The sequence below is a fragment of the Manis pentadactyla genome, chromosome 13 (assembly GCF_030020395.1).
Source record: "Manis pentadactyla isolate mManPen7 chromosome 13, mManPen7.hap1, whole genome shotgun sequence".
Classification (NCBI taxonomy): Eukaryota; Metazoa; Chordata; class Mammalia; order Pholidota; family Manidae; genus Manis; species Manis pentadactyla.
This window is the reverse complement of record NC_080031.1, coordinates 7,619,972-7,647,265: the sequence shown is the minus strand read 5'-3', so window position 1 is coordinate 7,647,265 and position 27,294 is coordinate 7,619,972. Positions and strand designations below refer to the sequence as shown.

At 49.0% G+C, this 27,294-nt stretch overlaps 1 protein-coding gene across 1 annotated transcript in view; it reads right to left on the bottom strand.

Moving 5' to 3' along the window:
* The window catches only part of TECTA (tectorin alpha), a 63,398-nt gene that overhangs the window by 21,921 nt on the left and 14,183 nt on the right, over positions 1-27,294 (bottom strand). The window contains exons 6-11 of the mRNA XM_036887626.2: positions 25,585-25,997; positions 19,639-20,209; positions 17,060-17,652; positions 15,206-15,779; positions 10,067-10,668; positions 6,827-7,388 (exon numbers count right to left, since the gene is read on the bottom strand). Of these exons, the coding sequence (XP_036743521.2) occupies positions 6,827-7,388; positions 10,067-10,668; positions 15,206-15,779; positions 17,060-17,652; positions 19,639-20,209; positions 25,585-25,997 (3,315 nt within the window). The remainder of the gene's footprint in view (positions 1-6,826; positions 7,389-10,066; positions 10,669-15,205; positions 15,780-17,059; positions 17,653-19,638; positions 20,210-25,584; positions 25,998-27,294) is intronic.

Below are 27,294 nucleotides of genomic sequence, written 5' to 3'. Positions count from 1 at the left end.
CGAATTCCCCACTCTTCAAGTCCCAGGGGAGTCCCACCTTATTCATAAAGCTTACACCCCTCTTACACCTTCACCCCAGAACTTCCCATAGAATCTTTTCCTAAGCCAGTAGTTTATAAACAGTAAGGGCCTGAGCCCCTTGATTTCTGAGAAAGCAAATGTGCACTGTGTGTGTGTGTGCATGTGTGTTTTAGACTGTGTCCTGCAGATTTCACACACATGCAGATACTTTTATGGCAGGTGGTCAGGGTCCTGGTGAAGAGCATGGGCTGCAGGAGCCTGGAGCCAGTTCCTTAGCCTCTCTGGGCCTCAGCTCCTGACCTGGAAAATGCAAATACAGCACCTACTTGGGGGGGCTTAAGCAAGCCTGGGTGCCTAGAATAGTGCTTAGCTCATAAGAGTTCAGTATGTACTAGTCAATCATTAAAGACAGGTTTGCTTAAAAGTTTTGTAGAAGCTATTATTTTAATCAGCGCATATGAAAAGCACAACATCTATATGCGGACTTCACTCTGCCATATACAGCATATATGGAGGAAATATTTTACTTTTTAAATTACCTAATGGTAAGAACTGACTTTTTTGGTGCACAGGTATATGGATTTTATCACATGCACAGATTCTTGTAATCAATACCACTTTATACTATATTTTTAAAAACATTTCATTTAAAAGATACCTGCATGTAGAAAACGTGAACCATGCAAGTGCCACTAAAAGATTACAAATTATAGTTGAATCGTCCAGAAATTTTCTATGCATATACAAGCCTCTGTGTGTGTGTGTGTGTGTGCATGCACGTGGGTGTTGTGCACGTATACATACATGTGTGTATTCCATTCCCTGCCATTTTTTAATTTGAATGGGAGCATAATATGCATATTTTTCTGCTCATTGCTTTTTTGTGACAATATTTCTCCCATTTAGCCTTGACTTTTACTGTTTTTGCATTTTTGCATGGCTACATGGGGTGAGTATTTTATGTGTTTACAAAGCTGCTGCAGCGAGCATCTTTGTACATGTATCTTTGCCCTCGTGAGTATAAGGGAATACATACAATAAATTCCTGGAAGTGAAATTACTGGGTTAAAGGGTACAGACATTTAAATTTTTGATAGCTGCAATGGAGTTGCCCTCTAAAGAAGCAATTTACCCTCCTACCATGGCTTTATGAAGAGGTTTATTTTCCCAAGCCCTTGCTGATTGTTTATCACCAAACTTTCTAATCCTTGAGAGTATGAAATTAAGGTTAAATGCTATATAATTGAGGGATTGCTATCAAGCCTTTATATAGACACTGAAAATTCAACAAAAAACCATCCTGATTCAAAAATGGGCAAAGAACCTGAATAGACATTTCTCCAAAGAAGATACGTGAATGGCCAATAAGCACATGAAAACATGCTCAGCATCACTAATCATCAGGGAAATGCAATTCACACCTACGATGAAATACTACCTCATACCCATTAGGTTAGTATTAAAAAAACAACCAGAAAATAACAAGTGTTACTAAAGATGTGGAGAAACTCGAAGCCTTGTGCACTGTTGGTGGGAATGTAAGTTAAGATGGTGCAGCCACCGTGGAAAACAGTACGGCAGTTCCTCAAAAAATTAAAAATAGAATTGTCACGTGATCCGCCATTCCTCTTCAGGATGTATACTTAAAGATTTGAAAGAAGTGTTTTGGAGAGGTAGTTACACACCAATGTTCGTAACAGTATTATTTACAATAGCTTGAACATGGAAGCAGGTCAAGGGTTTATCAGTGGATGAATAGATAAGCAAAATGTGGCATATATGTGCAATGGAATACTAGTCAGCCTTACGAAGAAGGAAAGCTTGCAATATACCACAGCGTGAATAAGCCTTAACATTATACTAAGTGAAATAAGCTGCCCACAGAAAGACAAATACTGGAAGGATCTACTTATAAGAGACATCTGAAGTAGTCAAGTTCATAGCCACAGGGAGTAGAACGGTGGTTGCCTGCGCCTTTGGCGAGAGGGAAGCAGAAGGTCTTGTTTAGTGGGTGTACGGCCTCAGCGTTCCAAGATGAAAAGCATTCTGAAGAAGGACGCTGGTGGTGGCCGCACAGAAATGTGAGTGTGCTTAACACCACTGAACTGCACACGTGAAAATGGTTAAGATAGTCAATTTTATGTTATGTGTATTTTACTACAATAAAAAAAGGGAAAAAATGCTCTATCCTTATTTTCTTTGCCTTCTTTGTGAAGTTGATCATCTTTTCATTTGTTTATTATCTATTTGTATGACTATGGTGACCTGCCTTTTCATGCCCTCTGAACATTCTGTGTGGTGGAATTTTTTTACTTATGAAACAGTATAAATTATAAATGGATTTTCATCTGTCATGTGCTACAAAATATTTATCACTTGTCTTTGGACTTTGCTTTTTTGTGTGTGTGTATGTTTGATTGTGGTTTTGATTTAAAATTGCAAAGTGGTCCAGTTGATCAGGTTTTCTCTTATTGGCTTTGGAGGTTTTGCTTAGAAAGTCCGTCTCTACTGCAGGATTACCAGAAAACAAAACAAAACAAAATCTCCTTTGTTTCCTCCTAGTACTTTCATTACTTAAAATGTTTATGTTTAATCTTGGTCCCGTCTGGGTTTAATTTAGGAGTGGAGCGAGGAGGGAGGGAGGGAGTTCGCTCTTTTCCCCTGCTGTATTGTGCTTTGTCCCTTTCCTATTTATTGAATAATACATTCTCCCCAGTGAGTTGAAATGCCAGCTTTACACAGTAATAATTGCTCTTCAGAGTTGGGACCTATGTCTGGACTTTCTTATTTTCCCGTGGCTGATCTTACTCTTCACATGCCAGAATTAACTTGCATTCATTACTGAAGCTTTACAGTATAGTTTAATGTCCGGGAAGATATGCTACCAATCTGGAGACGCCATTGTTATTCCAAATATGCGGGGCCTGCCTCCCTAGCTAGCCTACAGACTCTGTATTTTATATTTCTGATTCTTCCATGGCACCAAAACAGTGCTGAGAACATGGCAGGTGATTAATAAACATTTGATTCTTGAGAACAAACTCTGCAGTTTCTAATACTGATTTTCTCCACCCGAATTCCGTACTGAGAGCTATGAGCAGTGACAGCTCGATACCTGGATGTCTACTGCGGTCGCAAATGTGTGTCTTGCTGTGGCCAGGGGCCAGATTGCCTCTACACCCCTGGTGGGCAGGATGCGTGGATTCCCCCGTAAACTGATGGGTACCGTAGAAGGGATGACGGCTTTGGAGTTGGGCAGACCTGGTTTGAGCCCTGGCTCTGCCACTAACTGGCAGTGTCACCTTGGGCAGATTTCTTACCCTCTCTAAGCCTCTGTTGCCTCATCTATAAAATGGGGATGATAATATCTCTCTCATCGAGTAGTTGTGAAGATAAAATGAGCTGCAATTCTGCAAAGCTTCTAGAACAAAGCCTGGTATATCAATGATGGCTCCTGCTATTAATAGTAGGAGAAGGAGGAGGAAACTTAAAAAAAAAATTATTCAACAAGAATTTTTTAGACCTGCAGAGAAATATGTAGGAAAGCTCTTGATTATTAGACTTTGGACCCAGGACTTTGAAGTAGCAAAAGCTGCCTCTGATAAAGGGAAAATGATAGTCAGCTTTGCCCACTTCCAGGTGTCACATGCTGGGTGGCATGGTTTATGAGCCACCATCACACTGAATTCTTACGATGGCCACTAAGGTAGGAAGACACCTCCCCAGACCTGACCCTATGGAGCTGTACATTCTCTGCAGCACCGGGTGGGGGCGCTCCCCAGCACCCTGTCTGACCAGGCTCAGAGAGGCAGCACCGCACAGTGGAGAGAGCATTGTCTCTGGAGCCACCTTCCTTGGGACAGTTACCGAATTTCTCTGAGCTTCGGTTTCCTTCTCTAGCAAATGGGAACATTAACAGTACTGCTTTACAGGGCTGCTGGAGGAAATAAGCTCACGGGGACTCATACTGCACTTAGAATCATGTCTGGCGCATGGTCAGAGCTAAGAAAACGCTCTGCATTTATTATTTTCTTCTCTTACTGTGCTCTCACCATCTAGTACCTAATTTAAACCCCCCATTAAGGGACTAAAACGGTGATAGGCTTAGTGGAACGAGTTTTAAAAAGGAGTTAGTAATTAAGACAACTACCTCCCCTCCCCACTCTAACCCTATTTGTTCAGCATGGATGGAGAAGTTTTCCAATGCATTTACAAAAAAGGTAATTGAGTAATAAATCACCCCGTTGATAGGAACAGCCAATATCATTGAAAAACCACAGCATTCTACTTTGTTACCAACACTGCGTTGTTTAACTGACAATTCTGGTTTAACTCTTTTTCTCCTGAAAACACCATTCCTTCTATTTCAGCATGTGAGAGCGGGACTGGATGAATTCTTAGCAGAAGGCGGTCAGGAGAATGTTAGACCTGCCCTGGCTTTTCTCAGGGGTTAGCGGCACGTCAGATACAGTTATTAGCAGCCATACTCGAGGCGGGCTGTGTTCACTGATTGCTCGACTGAATGGCTGAGTTAGGAGCTTAGTCTTGAGACCCACAGCTTTTCTCTGCTTCTGAAATTCAAACTGCAAAACTAGCTGCCTCCAACTGTGCCCGCCCCCCCATCCCCACCCACATACCTTCTTTGAAATGCAATTTTTTCTCTCATTTTAGCTTTTATTTTTGCCAGTCACTACCACCAACTCATCAGCCACTGTCTTTCGGATCTTTGCCCCCATCCTGAAATGCCAAGGTCAGGTCCGGCCAATCCCCCTCCAATGGGGACCGCGGCCCTGACGCCCCACTCAGGCCAAGGGCAAGGCAGGACAGACTCTGTCTTGGGTCCTGTGGATAGAGCCCCCGTTGCTATAGAGGCAGGAGCCCACATGGCCGGGCAGAACTTGGAGGAGGGGAGAGGAAAGGGTTACTGGTGGACAAGTCAACTACTGGCAATAAGACAAGGAGAATGGCCTTTACATCCTTATGAAGATCCTCCCTTCCAAAAACCATCTCCCCCCCGGCACCATTTTTATCCCTCTGGGTCCAAGCTCCATAGGGTTGGGGGCCTTCTCCCTTGGAGGTAAGGATGTAGGAGCTTGTAACTCAATTCCCTTTCTTTCCCATGAGTGGTAAAAATTGGAACCCATAATTTAAGGTAAGAGTTCCCGACACTGGCCCCTCTGAAGGCAGTTCTTCCCTATGACTTCCCTGCCTGTTGCAATTGGCAGCAGTGGCATTTGGCTTACACTATGCCCCAGCCCGATCCCTGCCACCCCAGGGAGCCGCACAGCCACCTGGACATGGCTACAGGGAAAGACAGAGCTCCCTGTATTAGGTCTCAAGAGGAGGCAGGCGGTGTCCCCCCTAAAACTGTTTCCCCAACCTCACCCTTCCTAGGTCCCTGGTCTAGATCCTGGTTTTCTGGTTTAGAGAAAGGCAAGCTCTCTCACCCCCTATGACCCCAGGGAGTCCAGAGGAGCTCTGGGGCTTTATCCAGACCGTGACTTCATTAAAAAGGGGTTTAACTTTACTGAAGTCACCAGACTGGATCATTACTCCTACTGGCATCCTCCCCATCCCCACGCAGGAACGGACCCAGGATGAAATGGCTCTAGCATCTCCCCCCGCCGCCACCCACCTCCTCTCATCCTCTCCCCACAATCTACAGGAATCCAATTATGTGGAATGTAAACTAACTGTGCGGACATTAAACTACATCAGTTTCTGGTTTTTCATCCAAATCTCCCTTTGCCAGAGTGAACAGAAGTTTATTCTCTGGGACCCCCACTGTACCACTTATTTAGAGCTCTGTGCATTTGGCATCGATCTGTAGCCTTTTTGTACAGTTGGGTCTAAAAGAAATTTGCTGGAGCTAATGAGATTGAGATGGGAAGACAGACCAGGGCAGGCTGACCAAGGACCAAGTCATTTCTCCCCCCAGTTCCTCCCGTGACGTGCTAAACGCAGGCAGCTCATTCCAGCACAGCGTAGGGGTTGACGGCATGAGCTTTGGGTTTAGAAGGTCAAATCCTAACTTTGCCAATGACTTTGTATGACCTCAGGCAAGTTACAAATCTCCTCTGAGTCTCAGTTTCTCCCCAACAGACTGGTTTATCAAGGAGAATAAACAAGAGAAGGCTCAGAGCAAAGCCAGTACTACAACACCACCACTCAGCAGGCAGAGAGCGTGCTGGGCTGTCCGTCAGCCAGTTTCAGCCTCCTGACACTCCTGTGGCATAAAGGGTGTAGGTAGCAGCATGACCCCAGGATTACCAGGGGCAACTAGGAAGCAGAGAGGGAAAGCAACTTGCTCCAAGGCCACACTGATCCTTAAAGACAGAGCAAGGCGGGAACCCAGGGGCTCTACTTCTTTTTTCGAATGCTCTTCCATTCTGTCATGTTTCACAAGAGCAAAGACTGATCCCTAAGATGCATGAATCAGAGTAACACACTTAGAGAGAGCATGTGACTTCCCTGTACAACGAGGGGCCCATGAGGTTCTAGAACTAACTGTCCTACTAACTCATTCTTATTGTTGTGCCCTTGTTGAGTTCAGATGCCATGTGTGATGCTCTGTGCTGTATGTACATTACCTTAATTCATCCTCTGAGCAACACATGAAATAAGTGTTATTAACCCCATTTTACAAATAAGGCAACTGGGAGATTACATATCTTGTGCCAGATAACAAAACTCAATCCCAAAGTGCATACCCTTAGATGGCTCTGCTCGATGGACTGCTATGGAGCTGGAACACTGGCTTGGCCACACTAACCCAGCTACAAGGAGAAACAGCAGAGGGACTCACAGCAGGACGTGTCATTCCTCCAGCCGGTCACCGTGATCCCCTGGGTCTGGCAGGTGCTGGCGTAGTTCTGCAGCCAGCTGCAGGCGGTCTGCACCGCGCCCCCATCGATGCAAGAGTCAAACAGGCAGTTCTTGTAGAAGAAGGTGGGGTTGACTTTGCTGTGACACTTGGTGAAGCCGGCATTCAGGTTGGGGATCAGGCCACACAGCTGCTGCACCTTGGACAGACCTTCCACCTTGGCACAGGATGGGCAGCGGTCCCCACAGCCAACCTGGCAGAAGGTGTCTCTCTTCACCCAGCTCTGCCCAAACTCGTTGACGCTGGATGCAGGCACACCCATGGGCATCTCCAGGTCGTCGTCTGGGTTGCCATTATAGCGGCCGCACAGGCCGTACGTGCTGTTTCGCATGCTCCGAGGGACCGTGATGGACAGGTAGGTCTTCCAGTCATACACAACCTTCAGGCCAAAATCAGTTTCTACCACCACGTGGAAGCCAAAGGAGAAGATATTTATCTTCCCTTGTCCCAACTTCAGGGGCAGATACAACCGTTCGTTGTTGACCTGCAAGAGAAGAGGATTGGAACAGAGACACACACTTGGCCTGGAGATTCCCCCGTTCTTCTGAGAGGCAGACCCAGAGGGGGGTGCAGGCATGTTTAAGGTAATCTTTGTCTTTAGTGGTGTTTATGTCAGTCAACTATTATTAGTAGGATTTGAACAGACTTGAATGACTATCCTTTGTGCACTAATATACCTACTTATTTCTGTGCCTTCTGCTGACATAGCATTATTTCCCCCAGGGGTTCAAGTTGTTTTCTCCAAGGTAATGAGAGGGTAAGAAGAATTCAATTAAAGTTTAGACTGAAATATCAAAATCTAGAACTCCAGTGTTTCTATTTCTAACTCTGCTGTCAATTTATTTTAGGCAAGCCCCAATGTATTAATTCCTTTAGGATTTTTGTTTTTTTCCTGAAGAATGACTTTCTTTTGCTGGTCCCTCTGCCTACGATGCCATTCTTCACCCGCCAACATCCCCTCCCCTCCTCCAGATCCTCCTCAAATGGTGCCCGTTCTCTCAAGCAAGATTTTCTGAGCCTGTGGTCAGAATTAATCACTCCCTTGTCTGGACAACCAGAACATGGTGTTTATAGTCTCTTGTACTCTCTTCGCCTTTGGCCACGATCTAGTATGTGTATGCTGCAGTTGAAACACGTCTCGTCACCTGCCTTATATCACGCTTGCTTGTCTATGTGTCTGTCTCATCTACGACACTACGAGCCACTCAAGGGCAGGAACCCCACTCCATCGATCTTCATACTCACCTTCCCCTCACTGCCCCCTGGACACCCAGCACAATGCCTCACACAGAGAGGACCCTTGACACACACTCCCTCCCATATATTTTTAATTCAGCAGATGAGGCAATTCCCTGAGCGTAGAACCCCAGAACTGCGCTGTCCTTGCCCCATTTTGATTCAGATGAGCCGAACCTATAGACCTTGGCTGGCTGAGTGCATGGGGGACCTTAGCGACCACTGGGAGGGCTCCGAGAGGAGCAGGTCTTTGAGAAGGTAGGAGGTTTCTCTGGTGGCCAGAAACACCTTCCCTAGCGACCTCCTTAAACTCTCTCCTGGCTGACGTCTCATCCCCAAGCCGGCAGCTACTGCTTTGGTTCCGACGTTCATTGCCTCCCACCCTGACCACTGCATATGCTCCTCTCATTCCCTTGGCTCCTGTGGTGCTCCTCTCCTCCAGTCACACACTACTGCCATGCCCGAATTTTTTAATGCAATTGAAAGCAGTTAATCCAATGCTTAAACCCCTGCCCATCGCTGGACTAAAATGTCTGATATGCTCAGCACATCACACAGAGCCCCGTGGGGTTGGCTCCGACCTCTCAGACCCCACCCACCTCTGTCCTCCCCTCCAGTGTACCCTGCACTGTGCAATTCCCCAGACTGACCAAGCCATGCCATTCCACCATGCCCTTTCCTTTGTGCAAGTGTGGGGGTCTTTGTGTATTCAGCTGCCATAAGGATGAGTCAGGCATGGTTCCTGTGCTCAGGAAGCCCACAATTAGTACTGAGTGAGCTAGGTGTGAACCGCACGAGAAATACATTGTGATTAATGCAATAATGGGTAAGGGAACCAACGGTGATGGGCAGCACAGAGGAAAGCCATCCAGGGTTTGGGTACAACGTCCAAGGCGGGGGAGAAGAATAGTGAGGCCTCTATCTTAGATGCTAAGAAGGCACATTTTCCAATAAATGTGGAAGGGAAGACAGCTTAAGAAGCTTGGAAACCTCTCTTTGTCAGACGAGGAGGCTAAGGGAATCGTAAGGAAGGGAAGAAATCAGTAGAGGTGCCCAGAGCACTCTGTAGTAACAGCTCAGAGTTTTAAGGAGAATAAGCACAAGATAGAAAGGTCAATGCCAACCAGTGAGGATGATGTCCAAGGGCAAACACCCTAAGTCAGCTCCTCCACCCAAAAATGCTCAAGCAGAGGCCATTGGCTGGCTTCTTAGTGTTCCCAGTGACGCTCAGAGCAAAGCCTTGGAGAAGGAGCGGCTGGGGCTGCCGTCCTCCGGCTGGGCTAGGAGCCCAGAGCCCCTCAACCCCCACCTGCTCCTACCTGCATGGCCAAGGGTGTGGGAAGGGTGGGGAGGGTAGAAAGAGGGAACTGAGGCCCAGGTGAGGAGGGCCCTTGAGTACTCCAAATGCATGCAAGCCTCTTGAATCCCCCAGGTCCTATAGGAGCCACAGCAAGACCAGAAGAGGTAGAAGGAGCCAAAGCAGGCAGAGGTGATTCTGATCTAAGAGTGAAGGAGGTGCATTAGATAACAGTACCACTTACAGACACCTAATCCGTGCACGGCATGTGTCTCTTATAGCTGGAGTGCCTGCCCAAGGCATAGGGGTAGCCAAGCAGGGAATCAAAGCTAGCCTGCCTGCTCTCTAATATCCTCTGCTGCAGTGTGAAAGGTACAATCTCTAGGGCTGGCTCTGCTCCTAATGTGGTGCCTGTGACTCGGGCAGATGATTCTTCTCTGGGAGGCTCAGTTTCCTTATCTGTAAGAGAGAGGGACGGAAAACCTCCAGGGCTCCGTCTGCTCTAACATCCTGTGCTCTTCCTTGGTTGGGACCAACCTGATTCAGCTGTAGCCTGGCTTGCTGACCCAGGACACCTATCCTCACATCCCCGGGACTCTCTTCCTGGGGTCTGGCCTGTGACTACTCACCAGCACAGTGTGCTTGTAGGCCCTGTGAATTACGAGGCTGTAGCCAAACACAGTCACGTCCACCTGCTTGACCCACAAAGCCAGTGACGGGTCCCGGTCCTCATTCGTGGCTGTGACGATGAACTTGGGGAAGGTGTCTGAGCTTGGCCTGTTCCCTGTGGTGCACAGGATGAGAGGGCAGCTGGTCTGGAAGTCAAAGGGGTAGCCATCAAAGGTCAGGTAATGGCCATAGCCCGAGACAATGCAGGAAGCGTCAGTGCGGGCCTGGCAGTAGTACAGGCCACCCTCCTCCATGCAGTACTCATCGTCCCTGCAGGGGACAGTCTCACAGTGGATGCTGTTGTCTGTACCGTTGCAGTAGCAGAAGATCTGGCAGTCCAGGTCCACCCAGAAGGTCTCATTGGCAGCAAGCTGATGCCCCTCAAAGTTGCAGCCACACTCGCTCCGGGTGACGCACTGGCTGCCTTGCAGGGCGTAGCCCTCATCACACTGGCAACCCTCAGAGCAGCTGTCCACGCAGACAGGGCCCAGGGCCAGGGTCTCACAGGTCACCGTACACATCATGCACTCCTCGAAATGGCTGTTCTCCGGGCACTCCAGAGCTGAGGGTGGTCAAGGAGAAGACAGGCTTTAGGTGGGACAGAGGTCAGAGATGTGTGTGTGTGCACATGCATGTGCAGGCTGCCTGTGTACACTTATTTGCACAGCCCAGTGTGCCCGGAAGATGACATGCGATCAGCACCCCTGCCATCCTCATTTGGGGTGATCAAGGGCTCAGGGAACCCCTCACCCGTGTGCTCCTCTCATCCACTTAGCTTTCCAGGGAGAGGATTCCAGGACTGTGACAGGCTTTTCCAGGCACTTCTGTGTGACTTTCCTCAACAACCTGGAAGGGTAAGGAAAGTCTTGTCCTCCCTATGGTACAGGTGAGGAAACTGAAGTTCAGTGACTTAATCCAGCTAGTAAGAGCCGGAGAGAGATTCAGACCAGATCTCCGGACTCTCCAGCCTCAGACCCCGGAGAGAGAGGGCCCTGGAAGGAGCGAGTGTTTGAGGCCATAGAGACCTGTGGATCCTGTCACTGAGCTTCCATTTCTTCTCGCATTAAATAAAGACTTTACTCACCCAGCATGGCTGTTCCAAGGGTTAACAATCTAATGTGCTGAGTCCGTAGTTGAGGCTCAGTGAATAGTATGCCTTTCCCCTCTTACACTTCCTTCTAGTGCAAACGGACACAGAGCAGGTATTTCTACTCTGCAAACTGCTCTCTGTCTCTCATGTCCCTGTTTCTGGTGCCCCCTGGCCTCTCCCACCTCCTCATGACCCTCTGCACACAGTCACCCCACCTCCTCTGCTCACACTTTCTCCCTGACCTGGATGCCCTCACAAAGCCAAATCCTATCCATCCTCAAGGTTCATTTCAAAAGGCACTTCTGTCTGGAAGCCTTCTTTGATAGATCAAGTCACAAGCATGGCACATAAATGATAACAGCATGTGTTGTTCCCCATGCAGTTCCAGGTATCCCTCCCACTTCTCTTGATTATTTTAGTTTGTCAAAATTGGACATGGGCAGAGGTGAATGCAGGAGCACAGAAAAAAATTTACTTACAAGTCCGTGTAAGCTAAAGATCTGTGAAGGTTTCTACCATCTCCCAGGAGAATAAAATCTTGTCTTTAAAGCTTTCTTTGACTCTATGCATACCATCACTCCTTAATCATGTTCTATAATCCAAGGGCACAAAGGACACTACACAGAAATGCATCGCATAGCAATAAGTAGCTCTGCCTACAAGCATCCGCTCCACAGTTCTGCTCTAGGTACTGAACGCCAATCGGTTTTCCTCTGGGCTAAGGACCATCTCCACTCCCCTTGTCTACAGTACCATCCGGCTTTGGAGTTGAAGGCTAGCTCAGCACTGATTAAATATGTCTGTATAAAGGGATGTTCACATTTGTCTCTAAATTATGAATGTTATTACACAGACTGCAGGTTTATGGTGATAGCAAATAACATGACTTATTTAAATGCCTCCCACTTTATGACTTATTGTGTTGTCTGAATTTGTCTGCAAGTCTGGAACATACAGATGTGAAGTAATAAAACTTCCCCTGGCCCCTGAAATGCCTCTATGAGATTATTTAATTGGCAGCCTGCCTCTGTCAACAAGAGGGCTCGTTGAAAACAGCTGAATACAGAAGCAGTGGTTGTCTCTCTCTCTAGGTCCAAAGATTGTGTTCTTCATCTGCAGCTGTTGCCCAATCCAGTCCCCACACGGCAAGACCTCATGCGGATTAACCCCTTAGCACCCAGAGACGGATTAATTGAGTGTGCCCTCTCTGGTCCTCTTGCCAGACCCACGCACACGAGGCCTGGCCGGGACATCCTGGGGGCTGTCTCAAATTTGAGCCCTGGCCCTCTGCCCAAGGTAGCCACGTTCTGCTTGGCTGCTTCTGTGCACATGTCTCTCTCAAAAGGGCACTTATATGAGCTTCCTCCAGCTCTGCAGGCCCAGATAAGGGACGGTGAAAAGCTATTTTCAGCAGCCATCGCACCCCAAAAAGGGGGATCATCATCATGCTGCTCTGCTTTGCACAAACAGGGCCCCCAAACCATACTCTGCGCAGCACAAAAACAATCTAGAAACACTTCCCTCGGGTAGGAGTCCATAGTCTGAAAGGATAGCGTGGACATGGCCAGGTGGCAGAACAGACTTGGTATGGGTCAAGCCCAGTAATCCCGAACCATGAACGAACTAGAGCTGCAAAGCAGAGTGCTGGAGCGGGGACAGAGACCACGGTAGACAGGCTGGAGGGAGGACAAAGCAGGTACGGGAGGCAAATTAAACAGGAGGCTTGGGGAAAGTGTTATAAGGTCCCACTAGGTGTGGTGGTCAATAGAAACCTTGAAGCCCCTCTCCACCGTACGCAAGTTTATGAAAAGAGCATGCTCCCAGAATTCCAGCTTTAGGATTCACAGCATCTGCTATTAATCTCTTCCCAGTGCAGTTAAGGCTCACCAGGTATATAAGTGCCTTTCTCTGAGATGACAGCCACCAAAGCCTGCATGGGCTCCTCGGATTTCCAAAGCTCAGAAACCAGAGATTTAAGACAAGTATGAAATATGTGTATGCAGTGTGTGTGTGTGTGTGTCTTAGTTCTTAGCTCTAAGGTGTTTCTGTGAAAGAGCAGAGAGGTAAAGCAAGATACTCCAGCAGCAGTGGGTAGGCCTCGCCTAGCTCTTGGGCTCTACAGCATTCCCCACCAAAACGAATCAGGGCTTCTTGGAGTAGTGGTCGATTCTAGTCTGGGTGGGGGAGGTCAACAGATGAGTACGGAGCCACAGCCAGTAATGACAAAGGCATGGACACAAGAGACACCTTGAAGGGGCTCCCACAGACCAAATCTGGAACAATTTTCACACCAAAATAATTGGGCAATGGAATATGCATTCTAAATCACTGAAAAAATTGGTATCCATTTGTCCATACTGAGAAGATACATATAGAGGATATAAATGATTGGTATAAATAGATATACATAATGGATAGATGACAAACAGAAGAGAAGGGAGGGCTCCTCATTACGGTGCAATGACATCTACTGACTGGAGTGAGTGCTGGGGCTGGAAACCGTCATACTGATACAAGCAAAAATCACCCATGGGCGCTAAACTGAGGAGGGGGACTCGATGGCGAGCAGGATACTTGTGTGGCGCTCAAGTAGCTCACTAGAAATTGCTCGTTAACTAGTTGGGAGAGGAAAAACACAGAGGCGCCAGAGCTGAGGCACCTGACACCACCCGGCCAGGCCATCGCCCCTCGTACGCCCCACGTGTGGTGTGACATCATGAGGACACGCCTCCCATACGCCGGAGGCTGTGCACGGAGGGACAGCACAGCCTGGACAGAAGGGGACATCTGGTCCCGAAAAGGGGGAAGCTGGACTCTGAAGAAATGACAGTGTCATAAAAGACAAAGCTAGGAAGCTGTTCCAGATCAAAGGAGACTAAAGAGACGCAACAGCTAAATGTACCATGTAACCCCAGACCTGATCTGTTCTGAGGGGGGGAGTCGGAAAGGAGGTGACTGAGCCAACCGACAGAACTGAAACATGGAGGTTAAATTAGTATATCCATGTTGAATGTGCTGAGGTCAGCAACCACACCGGGTCCTGTAAAGGAGCGTGCTTATTCTAAGGAAACACACACTGAAGTGTTGGCGGGCAGGGGCGTATGATGCAGGCAACTTACTGTCAACAGGGAGAGGGCATAAGAGAGAATGATGGCAAATGGGCAAAACGCTCAGAACAGGTTCATCTGGGTAAAGGATGTACGGACGTTCTTGCAACTTTTCTGTAACTTGGAAATCACTTCGAAATTAAAAATTTTTTTAAATAAACACACATAGAAAGAACTATAATGTATGTAAGAAAAAATAGATGTAAAGGTTGGAATCTTAATGGTGGCACCAGTTTGGTTTGGGGCCGGTCATTTAGGTGGGAAGGGGTGGGTGCTGACGTCCCGAGGAGACAGCCCTTGCTCCAGGTGGGTCCTGCCTCCCCTTCTGTCCTTCCACATCACCCCTCCCAGAGCCCTCCCCACAACCAACGGTGTTACATGTCAGCTCTTCCCAGAAATGTTCCAATGACTACTAGTACTGCCACCACCGTGCTGCACCGGGTCGGATACTCTGGGGACAAAATAAAAAACCAGCAACATGAGACTCTCTTCATAGCCAGGGTCAGGTCTGCCCCAGGGAAAGGGTGCTAATCTCTGCAGCATAAAAAGCACCCTGACTGATCCCTTCCATTGAGATGAATGGGGCCCTCCGTTGCCAAGAGAGAAGGCACCTTCTAGAAATTGCAAAGATTTCTAGTCCTTTGATGTAAGTCCATTGGATGGCTAATTGTCCTATAATAAAGAGATATTGTGTAATTTTAGAAACAAAAATACAGGTGAGAAACAGTTGGGTTTGGGGTGATGGGCCTTGCAGAGGACATCCGCCTAGGGAGTGTATACTGCACAGGAATTAGATTGTCTTTGAGCTCAATTCCAGCAGAAAGAGGAGTCCTGAGTAAGATCAGCATCTCATCCCCCACCGCCATCTCATAAGGCTCCCCTAGAAAGTGGCCCCGACTTACGGCAGAGGTCATAGGTCCGCCAGGGGCCCACCTGCACATCCGCGTTCTTGCAGGCGCTTGCGTACCGGGCCACAGAGTCACAGAGCTCCGACTGGTTGCCTCCGCTCTGGCACAGGCGGAAGAGACAAGTGCGGTAGTAGGCGGTGACATTGACCACCCCGTGGCACTCCAAGAAGGAGCTGTTGGAGGGATCGTTGATGATGCCGCAGCGGGCGCGGCTCCGGTAGAATTTGAGCAGCTCCGAGTCGTTGTTGCAGGCCTTCAGCAGGTCCCCACACTCGCCGTTGCAGATCTCCTCAAAGGTTGTCCAGCTCTCCAGGAACACTGCCAGATTGTCCGTGCACTTGCCGGTGGGAAGACAGAACTCATCACTGGCGTTTGCATTGAAGAAGCCGCATAAACCTCCCGTGCAATTGAAGTAAGCGGTGGAGAGCCGGATATACAGCAGACCTACGTCAGAGTACTGGACCGACACGATGCCCTTGGACTCCACTGTCGTGCTGTTTTTGTTTCGATAAATTTCCAGCTTCCCCAAAGGGTGGAAAAAAGGTAATTCCACTTCCTGACCGTTCAGCTGAAAAATCAAATCACTATCATCAGATAGATACAGAGGACACACCATTTCGAGGCAGCGAAGACATGGCTCTGCTCCACAACTAGCCCTTGAGAAATGTCACAAAGCTGATCGTCTGTGGAAACCACACCGACAGACACCAACTGGTTTTTCATGGATATTTTTGTTTATTTCTTTCTGGACTCTCATTCAACACATTTGCTGTTTGTTTATGTATGTCCGAGATCCTAAGCTAGCCCAAACAAAACTGCTGGGTGAGTGAAAGCTGTCTTAGTAACGTGGCTTCCTTCTGTGGCCTGACAGCTCCTGTTTGCCGTCCACCCATTTCTCTGGCTCCTCCTTTCCCCCAAATCTTATTTTTCCTGGGTCCCAGCTCCTTGAGTCATATAGTGTATATCTAATTATCTAGTGTCCACCCAGCTAGCTACCTCATAGTATTCTTTTAATACATGCATCTCTGCCAGCGTGCTAATGGGAATGAAAACACACAGCCCTTTCAGCTTGCGTTTGTGTGTTTTATTATCTCCTTGTACAGTTCTGTGTTCTTTTTGTTAAATTAGACTTCATGTGATATTATGAAATGCATGTTGGACCAGGAAAAGGGAAATTCCCCCACCTGTGTCATCCCACCTCTGCCACCACTTAGCCATGAGGCCCACATCCCTCACTTACCGCTTTGGGGTTTTCATGTGAAAATGAGGAATTGCATCAGATGATTCCTAAGATTCCTTCTAGAACTAATGATCTATGAGTCCGGATGTCTACTGGGGATTGTAGACCAGGTCAGAGAGGCAGGTAATGTGCATCACCCCCACATCATTCCCATCTATGGGTGGGAGAGTCGGCACAACACAGGGTAAAGAGCACAGACTCGGCAGTCAGCCTGCCTGGGCTTGGGTCCCACTTTGTGGCTGTGTGTCCCTGAGGAAGTTACTTAACCTCTCTGGGCCTCGGCTTTCTCATATGTGAAATAAGAATAGTAAATAAGGATTACATGTGATAGTGCTTAGAATGGTGCATGGCACACAGTAAGAGTTCCTGTTAGTGTTTGCCATTATGGAGAGCTCATCCTGCCCCATCTCTCTGATTTGCGAACTGGCAGCCTCTCTCCATTTCTCCACCTGATAGACTCTTACCTGCTGCCAATAGAAAATGCTCCCATTTCGGAGTCACGCCTTGCTAGATTCCCACGAGGGTCAGAGGCAGAAGGGCAGAGCTGAAGATAGGCTCCTGCCCCTGGTGTGATTGCAGACAACCCTCAAGGGCAGCAGGAGTTTTACCTTGACTTCCGAAGCCCCGACTCCTCCTATCTTGACCTCCTGGTTGGCCACCAGGATCCGAAGACCTCGCAGCCACGCGGGCCCTGCCTCAGGCTTCTTCTTGCTGATGTCAATTTCCAGATACTCGGGCCTCTCAGGGCAGGTCTTGAGAAGCGTGTAGGAGAAGTCGGAGGGGAAGGCGTAGGCCGCCCCGTCGAAGGTGTGCAGCACCTGGTTCTGGCTGAGCAGGCACACGGTCTGGCGCTTGGGGAAGCAGCCCTGGTAGCCGTCCTCCACGGCGCACGCCTCCCCGCTGCGGCAGGTCTTGTTGAAGCAGTAGACGTCGCCGCCCTCCTCACACAGGCACTGCACCGTGCAGTTGGCCGTGGCCCAGAAGAACTCCCCCATGGTGTAGTAGTGGCCGTCGAAGTCACAGCCACACTTGTGCAGCGGGACGCACTGGCTGGTGCTGAGCACGAAGCCGTCGTCACACTCGCAGCCCTCCGTGCAGGGTGCCGCGCAGTTCCGGGAGGCCGTCAGGTCTGAGCACGTGTTGGGGCAGCTGCTGGTGCACACGGAATAGTGGCTGAAGCTTGGGCACTGCACTGTGGCCACTGACGTGGGCGAGAGAAGAGAGTGGGACAACGAGGTCAATGACCCGGTGCCCACTGCTGGGCCCACCGTTCCCGGGGGTGGGGCCAGGGTCAGGGGGTTCTGGCGCAAGAGCACAGCTTCTGGCCAGCTGAACTCCCAGAGGGAGGGCCTGGGGGCCCCAGCTCTGGGGAAGAGCCCAGAGTCGTCCCGACGGGCAGGCCCACCTGCTCCCTCGTAACTCCTGAGCAGTGGGACTGAACTGGGAACGCTGACTCTCATTTGATCCTCTTGACTGAAATTAAACTTCAGGTTCTTATCCTAGCTAGACTGGACTAGACTGATGATTCAATAAATAGATACATTATTTGGTGATCTACACCCACCAAGATGTTTTGAGATCTTCAGCTAATAATGGACGTGCAAGCTGATCTGATTCTGAAGAGTATATGGCCCATTCTTAGGAGGGAATAAATTCAACTTGCACGAGAAATGAAAAACATCAGTGTTGAGCAGTCAGCTAAAAATACCAAATTTCTAACAGGGAGTAACTTAAAAAGCCTAAGAGTGACCAAAGAAGGCTGAGAAAATGAATTCTCTGGAATATTAAAAACAAGAAAGAACTTTGATTATCAGGAAAGATTTTGTGTGCCGGTTCCTCCCAGAAAGTGGATTGGAACCAGGTGCCTTCCAAAGACCCTTCTTGCCTTGGAAACCTTTGGTTCTTATTTTAAGAATATCTGAGTCTATGTTTGAGTAAGGGCTCCAAGGTCTGGTAGACTGAACTGAATTGAATTCATCCCACTAAGATGAGAAAAGGAGAGAGAGAGAGAGAGAGAGAGGAATGTGGGAGACAGGAAAGCAGTAGTACTAGGAGAAAAGGAAGCCATTATAGGCAAAATTCAGTTATGCAATACGGATGTTCTTCTATTACACAAGGACTGAAAAGAAGCCACATTCAATCTCAACTTGAATCAAGATCTGGGTGCTCCCTGTGTAACACAGGTTGGTCATTCTTATAGCAAAAAACAAAACAAAACCCAAGACAAAAACAAAAACACTGTCTCTCAGTAGTTGATCAGTTCTCGAAGAATTGAATCTGATACATGATGACTTTGTGAATCTGACTTACACTGATTAGAAAAAGTCTCCCTCTGGCCTTGGAATTTAAAGAAATCTCCCCTCCCCTTCACATACTTTCAAACGTGTGGATTATAATTTTCTGTTTTTTTACAGGGAGAAAACCAAGGACCAGGAAAGAAACGCAACTCCAAGAAGTTGTTTTTTGTTTGCTTGCTATAAAAATGTGCATAACTAGGGAAAGGAAGAGAGAGTAACGTGAGACAGAAGGAAAAAGTAGCAAGACAAGCAAATGGTCCACAATGCTTGATCCTGAAGTGTAATTCAGAAGAGGCTGGATTTCCCTGCACTGTTGGGGTTTTTCCTAACCACTTAGCGGTTCAGAAAAAGGGCCTCTTTCGTGGTGTGCTGTCCTCGCTGTCGCAGCCCCTGCTTCAGCTGAGACGCTCCAGAGCAAGAGACTCAAACCTAAAGAGGCAGAACGTGGAGAAGAAAGAGCCAGGGAACAAGCAAACGCTCTGGGCTCCATTGCTGAGGCAGATCATTTGCCCCAGTGCTGGTTTCATTACTCAGGCTGGAGTCTGCATTTACTCAGCAGCAACAAGGACGGGCATCCACCTCTGAAGTCCCCACCTCTCCTTCACTCTGGACTGCCATCCCTGCTGCAGGCCTTCCCCTGGCCCAGCATTTCCTGCCACGCATTCCATGTTTCCAGACCATTAATGTTCATCAGTGTTTTCTTGTTTTCTGGCTGTGATACTGGGCGAGTAAGTAAGGATCCCCACAGGTCATTTGGGATTCTTGCTATTTTGGCCTCACGCTCACTCTCCGGCAACTGTCTCAGCTAGGAGATTTTTGAGGAGCCCGGAAACCCTCTCCTGCCCCCCGGCCCAAGCACAGCCTTGCGTGTGGACAGGATGCCAGCTTACCACAGCCAGTCTGGACTCGCCAGTCTCCAATGGGAATGCCAAGGGCTTGGCACACGAGGGCGTAGGCCTGGATGGCTTGACAGAGGAGTGTGCCGTTGTCCCTCACGCTGCACAGGTCATACACGCAGCTGTGCACGAAGGCTGTGGGGTCCACCACAGTGCCGCACTCCCACAGGGGGCCGTCCGTCTTGTTGAGGAAGCCGCAGTAGTCGGAGCCGAAGTAGAGGGCCTCAGTGGCGGCGTCACACTGCGTGCAGTTGTCCACACAGCCCGGGCCGCACCTCCAGTCGGCATGGTAGACCCGCCAGCTCTCTCCCAGATCCAGGACAGACATGGCTGGCCTGCCATCCGGCCGGAGGAAGTCATCCAGTGGGTTCTTGTTGTAGTTGCCACAGAGCCCACACGTGGAGTTTATATAGGAGCCTGGGATGGAAATGGAGGCGTAGTGCTGGCCGTCAAACGTCACTAAGAGCCCAAAGTCCGTTTCCACAGCAGTAGACATGCCACTCTGGTAGATTTTCACTGCCCCCAAGTCTAAGGTGACGGGCAAAGAAGTCACTAGGTCATTGACCTGCCAACAATAGTAACAGTAAAAGGCAGGTGAGCAGGGGCCGGGGCAGTGCATCCAGCCAAGGTCAGGAAAGGGAGGCAAAGCAACCCAGTGCTCCAGAGACTGGCCCCAAGCTGCCCGCAGTCCCATGAAGGCAGAGCCCGTGATTGCCGAGCGCTGCTGCACCACCCAGACCCCTTGGGGGTGCAGGATGGCACCAGCCCTAGGGCTCCAAGCCTTTTCTTGGAACACTAGCCTCCCTGTTTTCCCTCTTTACTCCTCTAAATCCATTCCTAGGTTTCATCTCAAGTCTCGTGTTTTCCAGACCCCCTCCCTGCCCTTAGCGCTCCCTGACCCCTCCTCCCAGCTGAAATGTGCACATAAACTGTCCCCCACAGTTCAGTTCTGAGGGTGCCCTGCCATTATTCCCAGGGTTCTGTCCTGTCACTTCCTGAGTCCAGGACGATGGCACATACTCAGTCAGCAACAACAAATGCAAACGCCTATGGGCACCAAGCACTCTGTTAGGTGCTGGGAAGTAGAGAACATAAAATACCTGTCCCGGCCCTTCCTGGAGCTCTCAGTCTACTAGGGAAAAACACAGACAGATACTTATGCTGTTTGAATTTGTTTGCATAAAGGGATGATGCAAGGAGACACCAGCAAATGATCGCTTCATCTAGCCTGGGGGATTGTACCGGGTCTGGGTTCAGAGGCTGCCAAAGGAAGAGGGGGAACAGAGAATTACCAGAGAGGAGAATAAAGGCAACGAGGTTAGAAACAACTGTGTGAGGATGGGGACAGTCACCCGGGTGTCTGCAGAGGGAAGTGGTGGCCAGAGATGAGGCTGGACACCCAGGCGAGGTCTTTCATTCAAACATCTATTTAACCCTTTCTGTGTGTCGAGCGCCGTCCTTAGAGTTGGGGAACAGCCATGAGTGAAACAGACAGAAGTCCCTGCCTCCAGGAAATTCTATTTCAGTCGAGGAGACCAACAGCAAACAAAATAAGTAAGTAAAACATATATTAGGCATGTCAGATAAGTATTATGCAGAAAGATAAAGCTGGGAATCAAAAGTACAAGGGATGAGCATTTCTGATTCTGAATAGTATGGTCAAGGATGTAAGCCATGCCATTATCCATTATCTGGGGTGAGAGTGGCTTGTGCAGAGGGCACAGCCAGGCCCTGAAGTGGAGTGTGCCTGCCTGGGTGCTTCCTGCCCCTCAGAGGGCCAGTGTGGCCGGAGCAGAGAGCAAGGGCAGGGTCAGGGCCGGGGGTGCCAGAGAGATAGAGCAACTGGAGCAGGCAGGGCTTTGCCACCATTGTAGAGACTTTGGCCAGGAGGGTGTCCAGAGCAAGAGACGGGCACGATCTGACTTCGGTTTTAGAAGAAATAGATCTCGGAGGACCTCTTAAGCCATGTTTAAAACAAAAGAAAACACCCACAAAAAACAAAACAGAAAAAAACCCAACAATTTGGATTTCTGTTTCAGAGGGAGAGCCTGACAGGTTTTATGCAAGGGAATTACATAGTCAGACTTGCACTTCAGAAAGTCCACTTAGGCCAGCATGTCAGGATTAGAAGCAAAGAAGTCAGACAGGGCATTGCTGCCAAGGGCAGGGGCCACAGGGCACGAAGGCCTAAACTCCACCCAGACATGGAGATGAGACAGCTGGGCTCACGCAGTAAGCTCAGCAGGGCCTGGTGGGTTTCTGTGTCGGGGACTCAGGGCCAGGGAAAGAAGTGAAAGTGAGTGCCAGGAGTCTGGCTTATAGAAGTAGGTGGCTTGAGAGCTTCTAACAGAGAGTCAAGTTTCTTCTTTTTCATACTTAACATGCCTGGCACCTACAAAGATCGCATTTGTGGGCTGGGAAGGAGTGGCTGGTTCTGGGACAGTCCCCGGAGGGACTGACTGAGTGCACAGCGAGTGCCCTGGACCCACACTGATTTCTGGCACATTGGAAGGACGAGGGTCTTTACTGCCACCACTGCGGCGACTTTCCGAGCTGTCCAGGAAGCAAAGCCACATTCCTCCCGAGCTTTACCCCAGCAGATGCCATGTGCATGTCTCTGTCTCTAGAGACCAGTAGACTTAATGGGGGAGGGGACACGAAAAACAGGCTTGAGAAATAAGCCATCCTGCAGGGAGCTACCAGCTGGAAGAAAGGAACCCTGGGGTTGATTGATTTATCCTTGTCTCCTAGGTAGCAGGTTAGCCAAAGAGCGTGAGGAAAGTCATACTTATAAGGGAGGTCGCTAGCAAGAGCCTTGGCCGGTCATTCCGTGCCATCCTAGGCTGGGAGGTAGAGAGTGAAACTGCCCGCCCCCAGTTGGTATGATTGTAAATGCCAAATATGCCCTTGCAGGGTGCCCTCCTGTTGGCTCCATTAAGCTCCTGCTAACAAAGAGCAGCCTTTGTGTCTCAAAGCAGAAGCCATGGGGTGGAGTGTCTTTGGATATTGCAACAGTCCCTCTGGCTTCTCTGCATGGGATCTTGTCCTACCTGGACTGACCTCATCCCCAGGTGACCCCAGGTGCCAGTGTCCCCAGTGTACACCTTATTTCCCGGCACGAGTGCTCATTGCACCCCCTTCAACTCTCGGGCGAAACATGTCATGCACGTCTCAGTTTAAACCACAGACTATGGAGTTGCTGTGTTTGTAGCCCACAGCGCTCAGAGAATGACTTCTTATTTCATCCTCCCATCCCAGACCTCAACTCTTGGCTGGCCAGCAGTCGGTGAACCGCACCTTGCTGCCTCCCTTCTGCTCTTCCCTGAAGCCTTGCCGGTTCTCTCTGTGAGAGTGTCTCTCCCCGGGTGTGGGTAGGGGCAAGGCCGGGAGAGAGCAGCGCAATCGTAAAAGCAATGTCTTAGAATTTAAAGACTTTGGTGGGACTGGCAATGTGGGAACGCGCATGCGCTGAGTGCCTGCTGGGTGCCAGGCTTTGTACTAAATGCGCACATGTGGCTACTGCATTTCATCCTCACAGCAGCCTCGGAAGGTCCTCTCATGTTCCCCATCTGCAGACGAAGAGATCAAGGTTCATGGCTTGTGTGACTGGTAGGTGACAGGACATGACTGACTCTTGCTGGCTGGGCTCCAAACCTGTGCTCTCCCCACTGCTCTGTGAGCAGAGGTAGCCAGGTCCAAGCTACACGTAACCCCAGAGCCCTGCCCCTCAACGCTATGACCCCCTCTACAGATGGAGCAAATGAGGCTCAAAGAGGCCACTCAGGGGCAGTGGTGGCCCAAGGACTGAGCAAATCTGCTCCTGATTCTGAGATTTCATCCCCACAGGCTGTTTGGCCATAGTGCTCTTTTTACCGGAGCCCTGAACTACTTGGGTTTATCCAGGGGAGAAATATGAAAACCGCTAAATATTAGCTAGGAAGACTGTTTATCACACAGGGATTCTAGTTGAATGTCTTTGGCCCCCATTAGCATATACAATCCTAAACTGTTTACTTTGTTATTTGAGAACAGTTCAAAGGGCAACAAATCCATATAGAGAGGCCAGTTCCTCACCCCAGCATATGGAGAAAGGTGACCTGTACTTTGCAAGGACGGATCTAAGCGGCCACTGTGGGTCCGGCCCCGCGTGTCAGGAGATGTCAGCTGCCTCGCAAGCATATTGGGCTCCTTCTTGCTTCCTGCCCCTCTCCCTGCCTGTCCCTACTTCACCCTAGGTGGGACACTGCCATCCGTGAGCCACCCTCCCCAGCAGAGCAGGTGTATTCTGAGACACTTGGAAGCCATTCGACAAGAGGAAAAAGAAGCCATTGTTAGCTTGCAGTGGGAGTCACATAACCTTTTCTTTCTGGAACATTTACATTCATAGCCACATCTCCCTGTTGCTACAGAAAACTGAGGAATCCATGCCCTCTGCTTGGACGATGGAAAAGAGCTGCACAAAATTAGCAGAGCTGCTGGGCCTGAAAGAAATGACAGTGCCCTTTCCTTCTAAAAAAAAAAGGTCTGACTATGAGCAAACAAGAATTTTAATTAAAATGGAAAGTAGGAATAAAGCATGAAACTTTCTTTTTCCACTACAGATACCATACACATCGCCCCTACAATACGGGGATGCTAGTGAATATGCTCACTGTGGGAAAGCTAGTGAACATTTTTCTAGCTTGAAATGTTAGCCTGTCTACAAGGGTTAATACCATGCTAGCAGCACACTATAAATTTAAAAGGGAAAAACTCCCAACTTCTGGACCCAGACTCTTCCCTCTGATTTGCTATCCCGAGCTGTCCCTAGAGAGACTAACCTGTAAATAACAAGCAAATTGGCATTTCAGCCACAGTAATAGCTCATTTGTCTAATTAGGACTCTGATAAGCTGCACAGACCTAGGATGGGCAGAGCCAGAAAAAGCAGAATTAGTTCCTGGGTCCTGCCATTTGTAGGACAGGCTGTACCCATTAAAACTACCACCCCCTGCATCGGCATCCGTGTTGGTTTGTAGCCTCAGTAATGACCTCCATGTATGGGGATTAAGGATTGCACCAGCTCACAGCGATCATCCCCTATGGTCTGGGTTATTACTGCTTGAATAAAAACAAGGTCTTCATTAACATTATGAAAATTGGGGCCTCCACAGATTGAGTAATTGTTAGTGGCTTTTTGCTCTCCTCCTTTTGTTGTAGTCCTGGCTTGAAATCCAAGTGGACAGTGACAGGAATCATTTACTTATGCTACACAGCCCCGCAGAGACCCCTGTTTTCTTTTTCTAGACAGGAGTGGGGATTGTGGTGTCTGGGCAAAGTTTTCACAGGGCCTTCCCGCCCAGCCTCACTAAGGACATCACCAAATGCACTCTGGGTGCCTGCATGGGTGGGACGTCTGGAGATACCAATCAGTTCGGAGGTTTCTCTAAGAATGAGACAGCAGCTCTTGGGCGACCAGGATGGGGTGGGGAGAAGGTTGTTAATCAAGGCTGCACTGATTTAAGGGTGTGTATTTTGTGTTTGCACCATGTCTAGGGTGAGGCCAAGTAGCTACCACGATTGCAATCCAGGTCCATGAGAAACTGAATTTACCTCTTCTCCAGACTACTTCCAAGCTTGGACATGTGTGTGACATCTGCTCTGTGTGTGTGTGTGTGTGTGTGTGTGTGTCAGTGTGTATGAGGGAACTAGGAATGTATATGAGCTTTAAGTCACACAGCAGATAGACATGTCCAAGGAAAAACTTAGGTTAGCTCCTGTACAAATAAAGTTTGGCCTAGTGAAGAATTTCATAGGATATTTGGGAGGCAGGCCGAGCCATGCATCTCTTTGATACAAATAGTAAAAAACAGCAAAATCAGTAGATCTGAGAAAGTTTCCCCTGGGGCTGCAGAACCTCCAGCTTCTCCACTTCCCCCAGGAAGGATGGAGAGGGTCTCACCTTGACTTTTCCGTAGCTTCCTTTGGGGAGGAGGATCTTGTAGCCATTCACCTCCACAGAGAGTTCCTTCACCCAGGAGACGGCGGAGCCCCCCCGGTGCTCATTCTTGGCCTCCACACTGAAGAAGGGGAGGCTGGAAGTCTGCAGACACAGCCGGGCCAACAGGTAGGCGCAGGAGCCTTGGAAGTGGAAGAGGAAGCCATCAAAGGTGTGGTAGTGCGGCTCCCCAAACACCACGCACGTGCTGGTCTCCACGGGGCTGCAGTAGGAGAATTTGCCTGTGGCTTCGCACACCTCGTAGGGGCTGCACGAGGCCTCCTGGCAGTAGATCTCATTGTTGAAGTCCAGACAGCGGCACTTGCTGGTGCAGTTCAGGTCATCCCAAAACACCTCCCCTCGTCGAAGGAACTGGCCTGGGGAATAACGACATTAGAGCCGACATGTAGTGAGCACTTACCCTCTGAGCCAGGCCCTGGGCTAGAGGCTTTGCTCACATTATTCCATTTCATCCACACGAGAATCCCATGAGGCAGGTACTGTCACCCTTGACAAGTAAGGAAACTGAGGCTGGGTAATTCATCCAAGATCACTCAGAAGCTCAGTGGGGAAGCCAGGAGTCCAAGCTGAGTCTAAGGCCAGGCCAAGCGCTTGGCTTTATCACCTCCGCAGCTGGCGAGCGCACTCTCATTCAAGGAAACACACGTTGTCTTAGTCCTTGGGAACGGCTAGGACACAAGGACCCACATCCTCCCTTCCAGGAATCAGGGGAAGGGTATTCTGCAAGAAGGCCCCACATACCCCAGTAACTCAGCAGCACCATTTGTTCATTTGCTAATTTGTTCATTCGTTCACCCACCTACTCATTCAGCAAACATTCGCTGGAGGCCCAGCATGTGCCGGAACAGGCCAACAGCATGAACCAGGAATCAGATACACACGTTTAAATCCCAGGCTCCCTGGGAGAATGCTGGGAAGTGCTGACCTTGGCTCGGTGCCCTCAAGGGTTCATAAAACCTGCAGACGCTGGTCACCCCTAAATAAATTGTCTTCTCTCTTGCTCTAGGCCCTGCCCAAGTCCTGTACTTCTCTCTCTTTATCCACTGGACAGAACTTCTTGGCAGAAACTGGGTCAGGAGGAGAATGAGGTAGAAATTCAGGAGTGGTTTCAAGGGATGTGCTAATTTAAAAAAACATTTATTATTTATGTGGTAGACAATCCATCTTTGAAACCATTTCCCTAAATAAATGATTCCCCCCACCCAAAACTTTGAAATGTGCCAGTTGTTAATATCAACTTTCAGTTGAAATAGGAGCATCTCTGGGCTGGGGGCTCCGGTCTAGTTCTTGGCTGGGGGTCATTGTCAAGAGAACTGGGCAAGGGGCGCATCTCTGCCGTCAGCTTCCAAAGCTACTGACTCAACTTCCATCTCACCAGTTTCCCACCCTGGGAAGTGGGGACAGTGCTATTTTCTCATGCCCACCTCCCAGGGAGCTGTGATGATAGACAGAGTTGGCGCATGTTGGTAGAGGTGGAAGCCTTTGTAAACTGACAATGTCTGGAAATGAAAGTAGTGAAGATACAACATTAAAATATGTAAATAATGTTGCACCAGGAGTAACTGTAGTTTGAAACTGTAATTTGAAAAAGATGTCTTGAGTTGTTACAAAACAGAATACCTAGCGAAGAACACAGGCTGTAAGGTCAACACC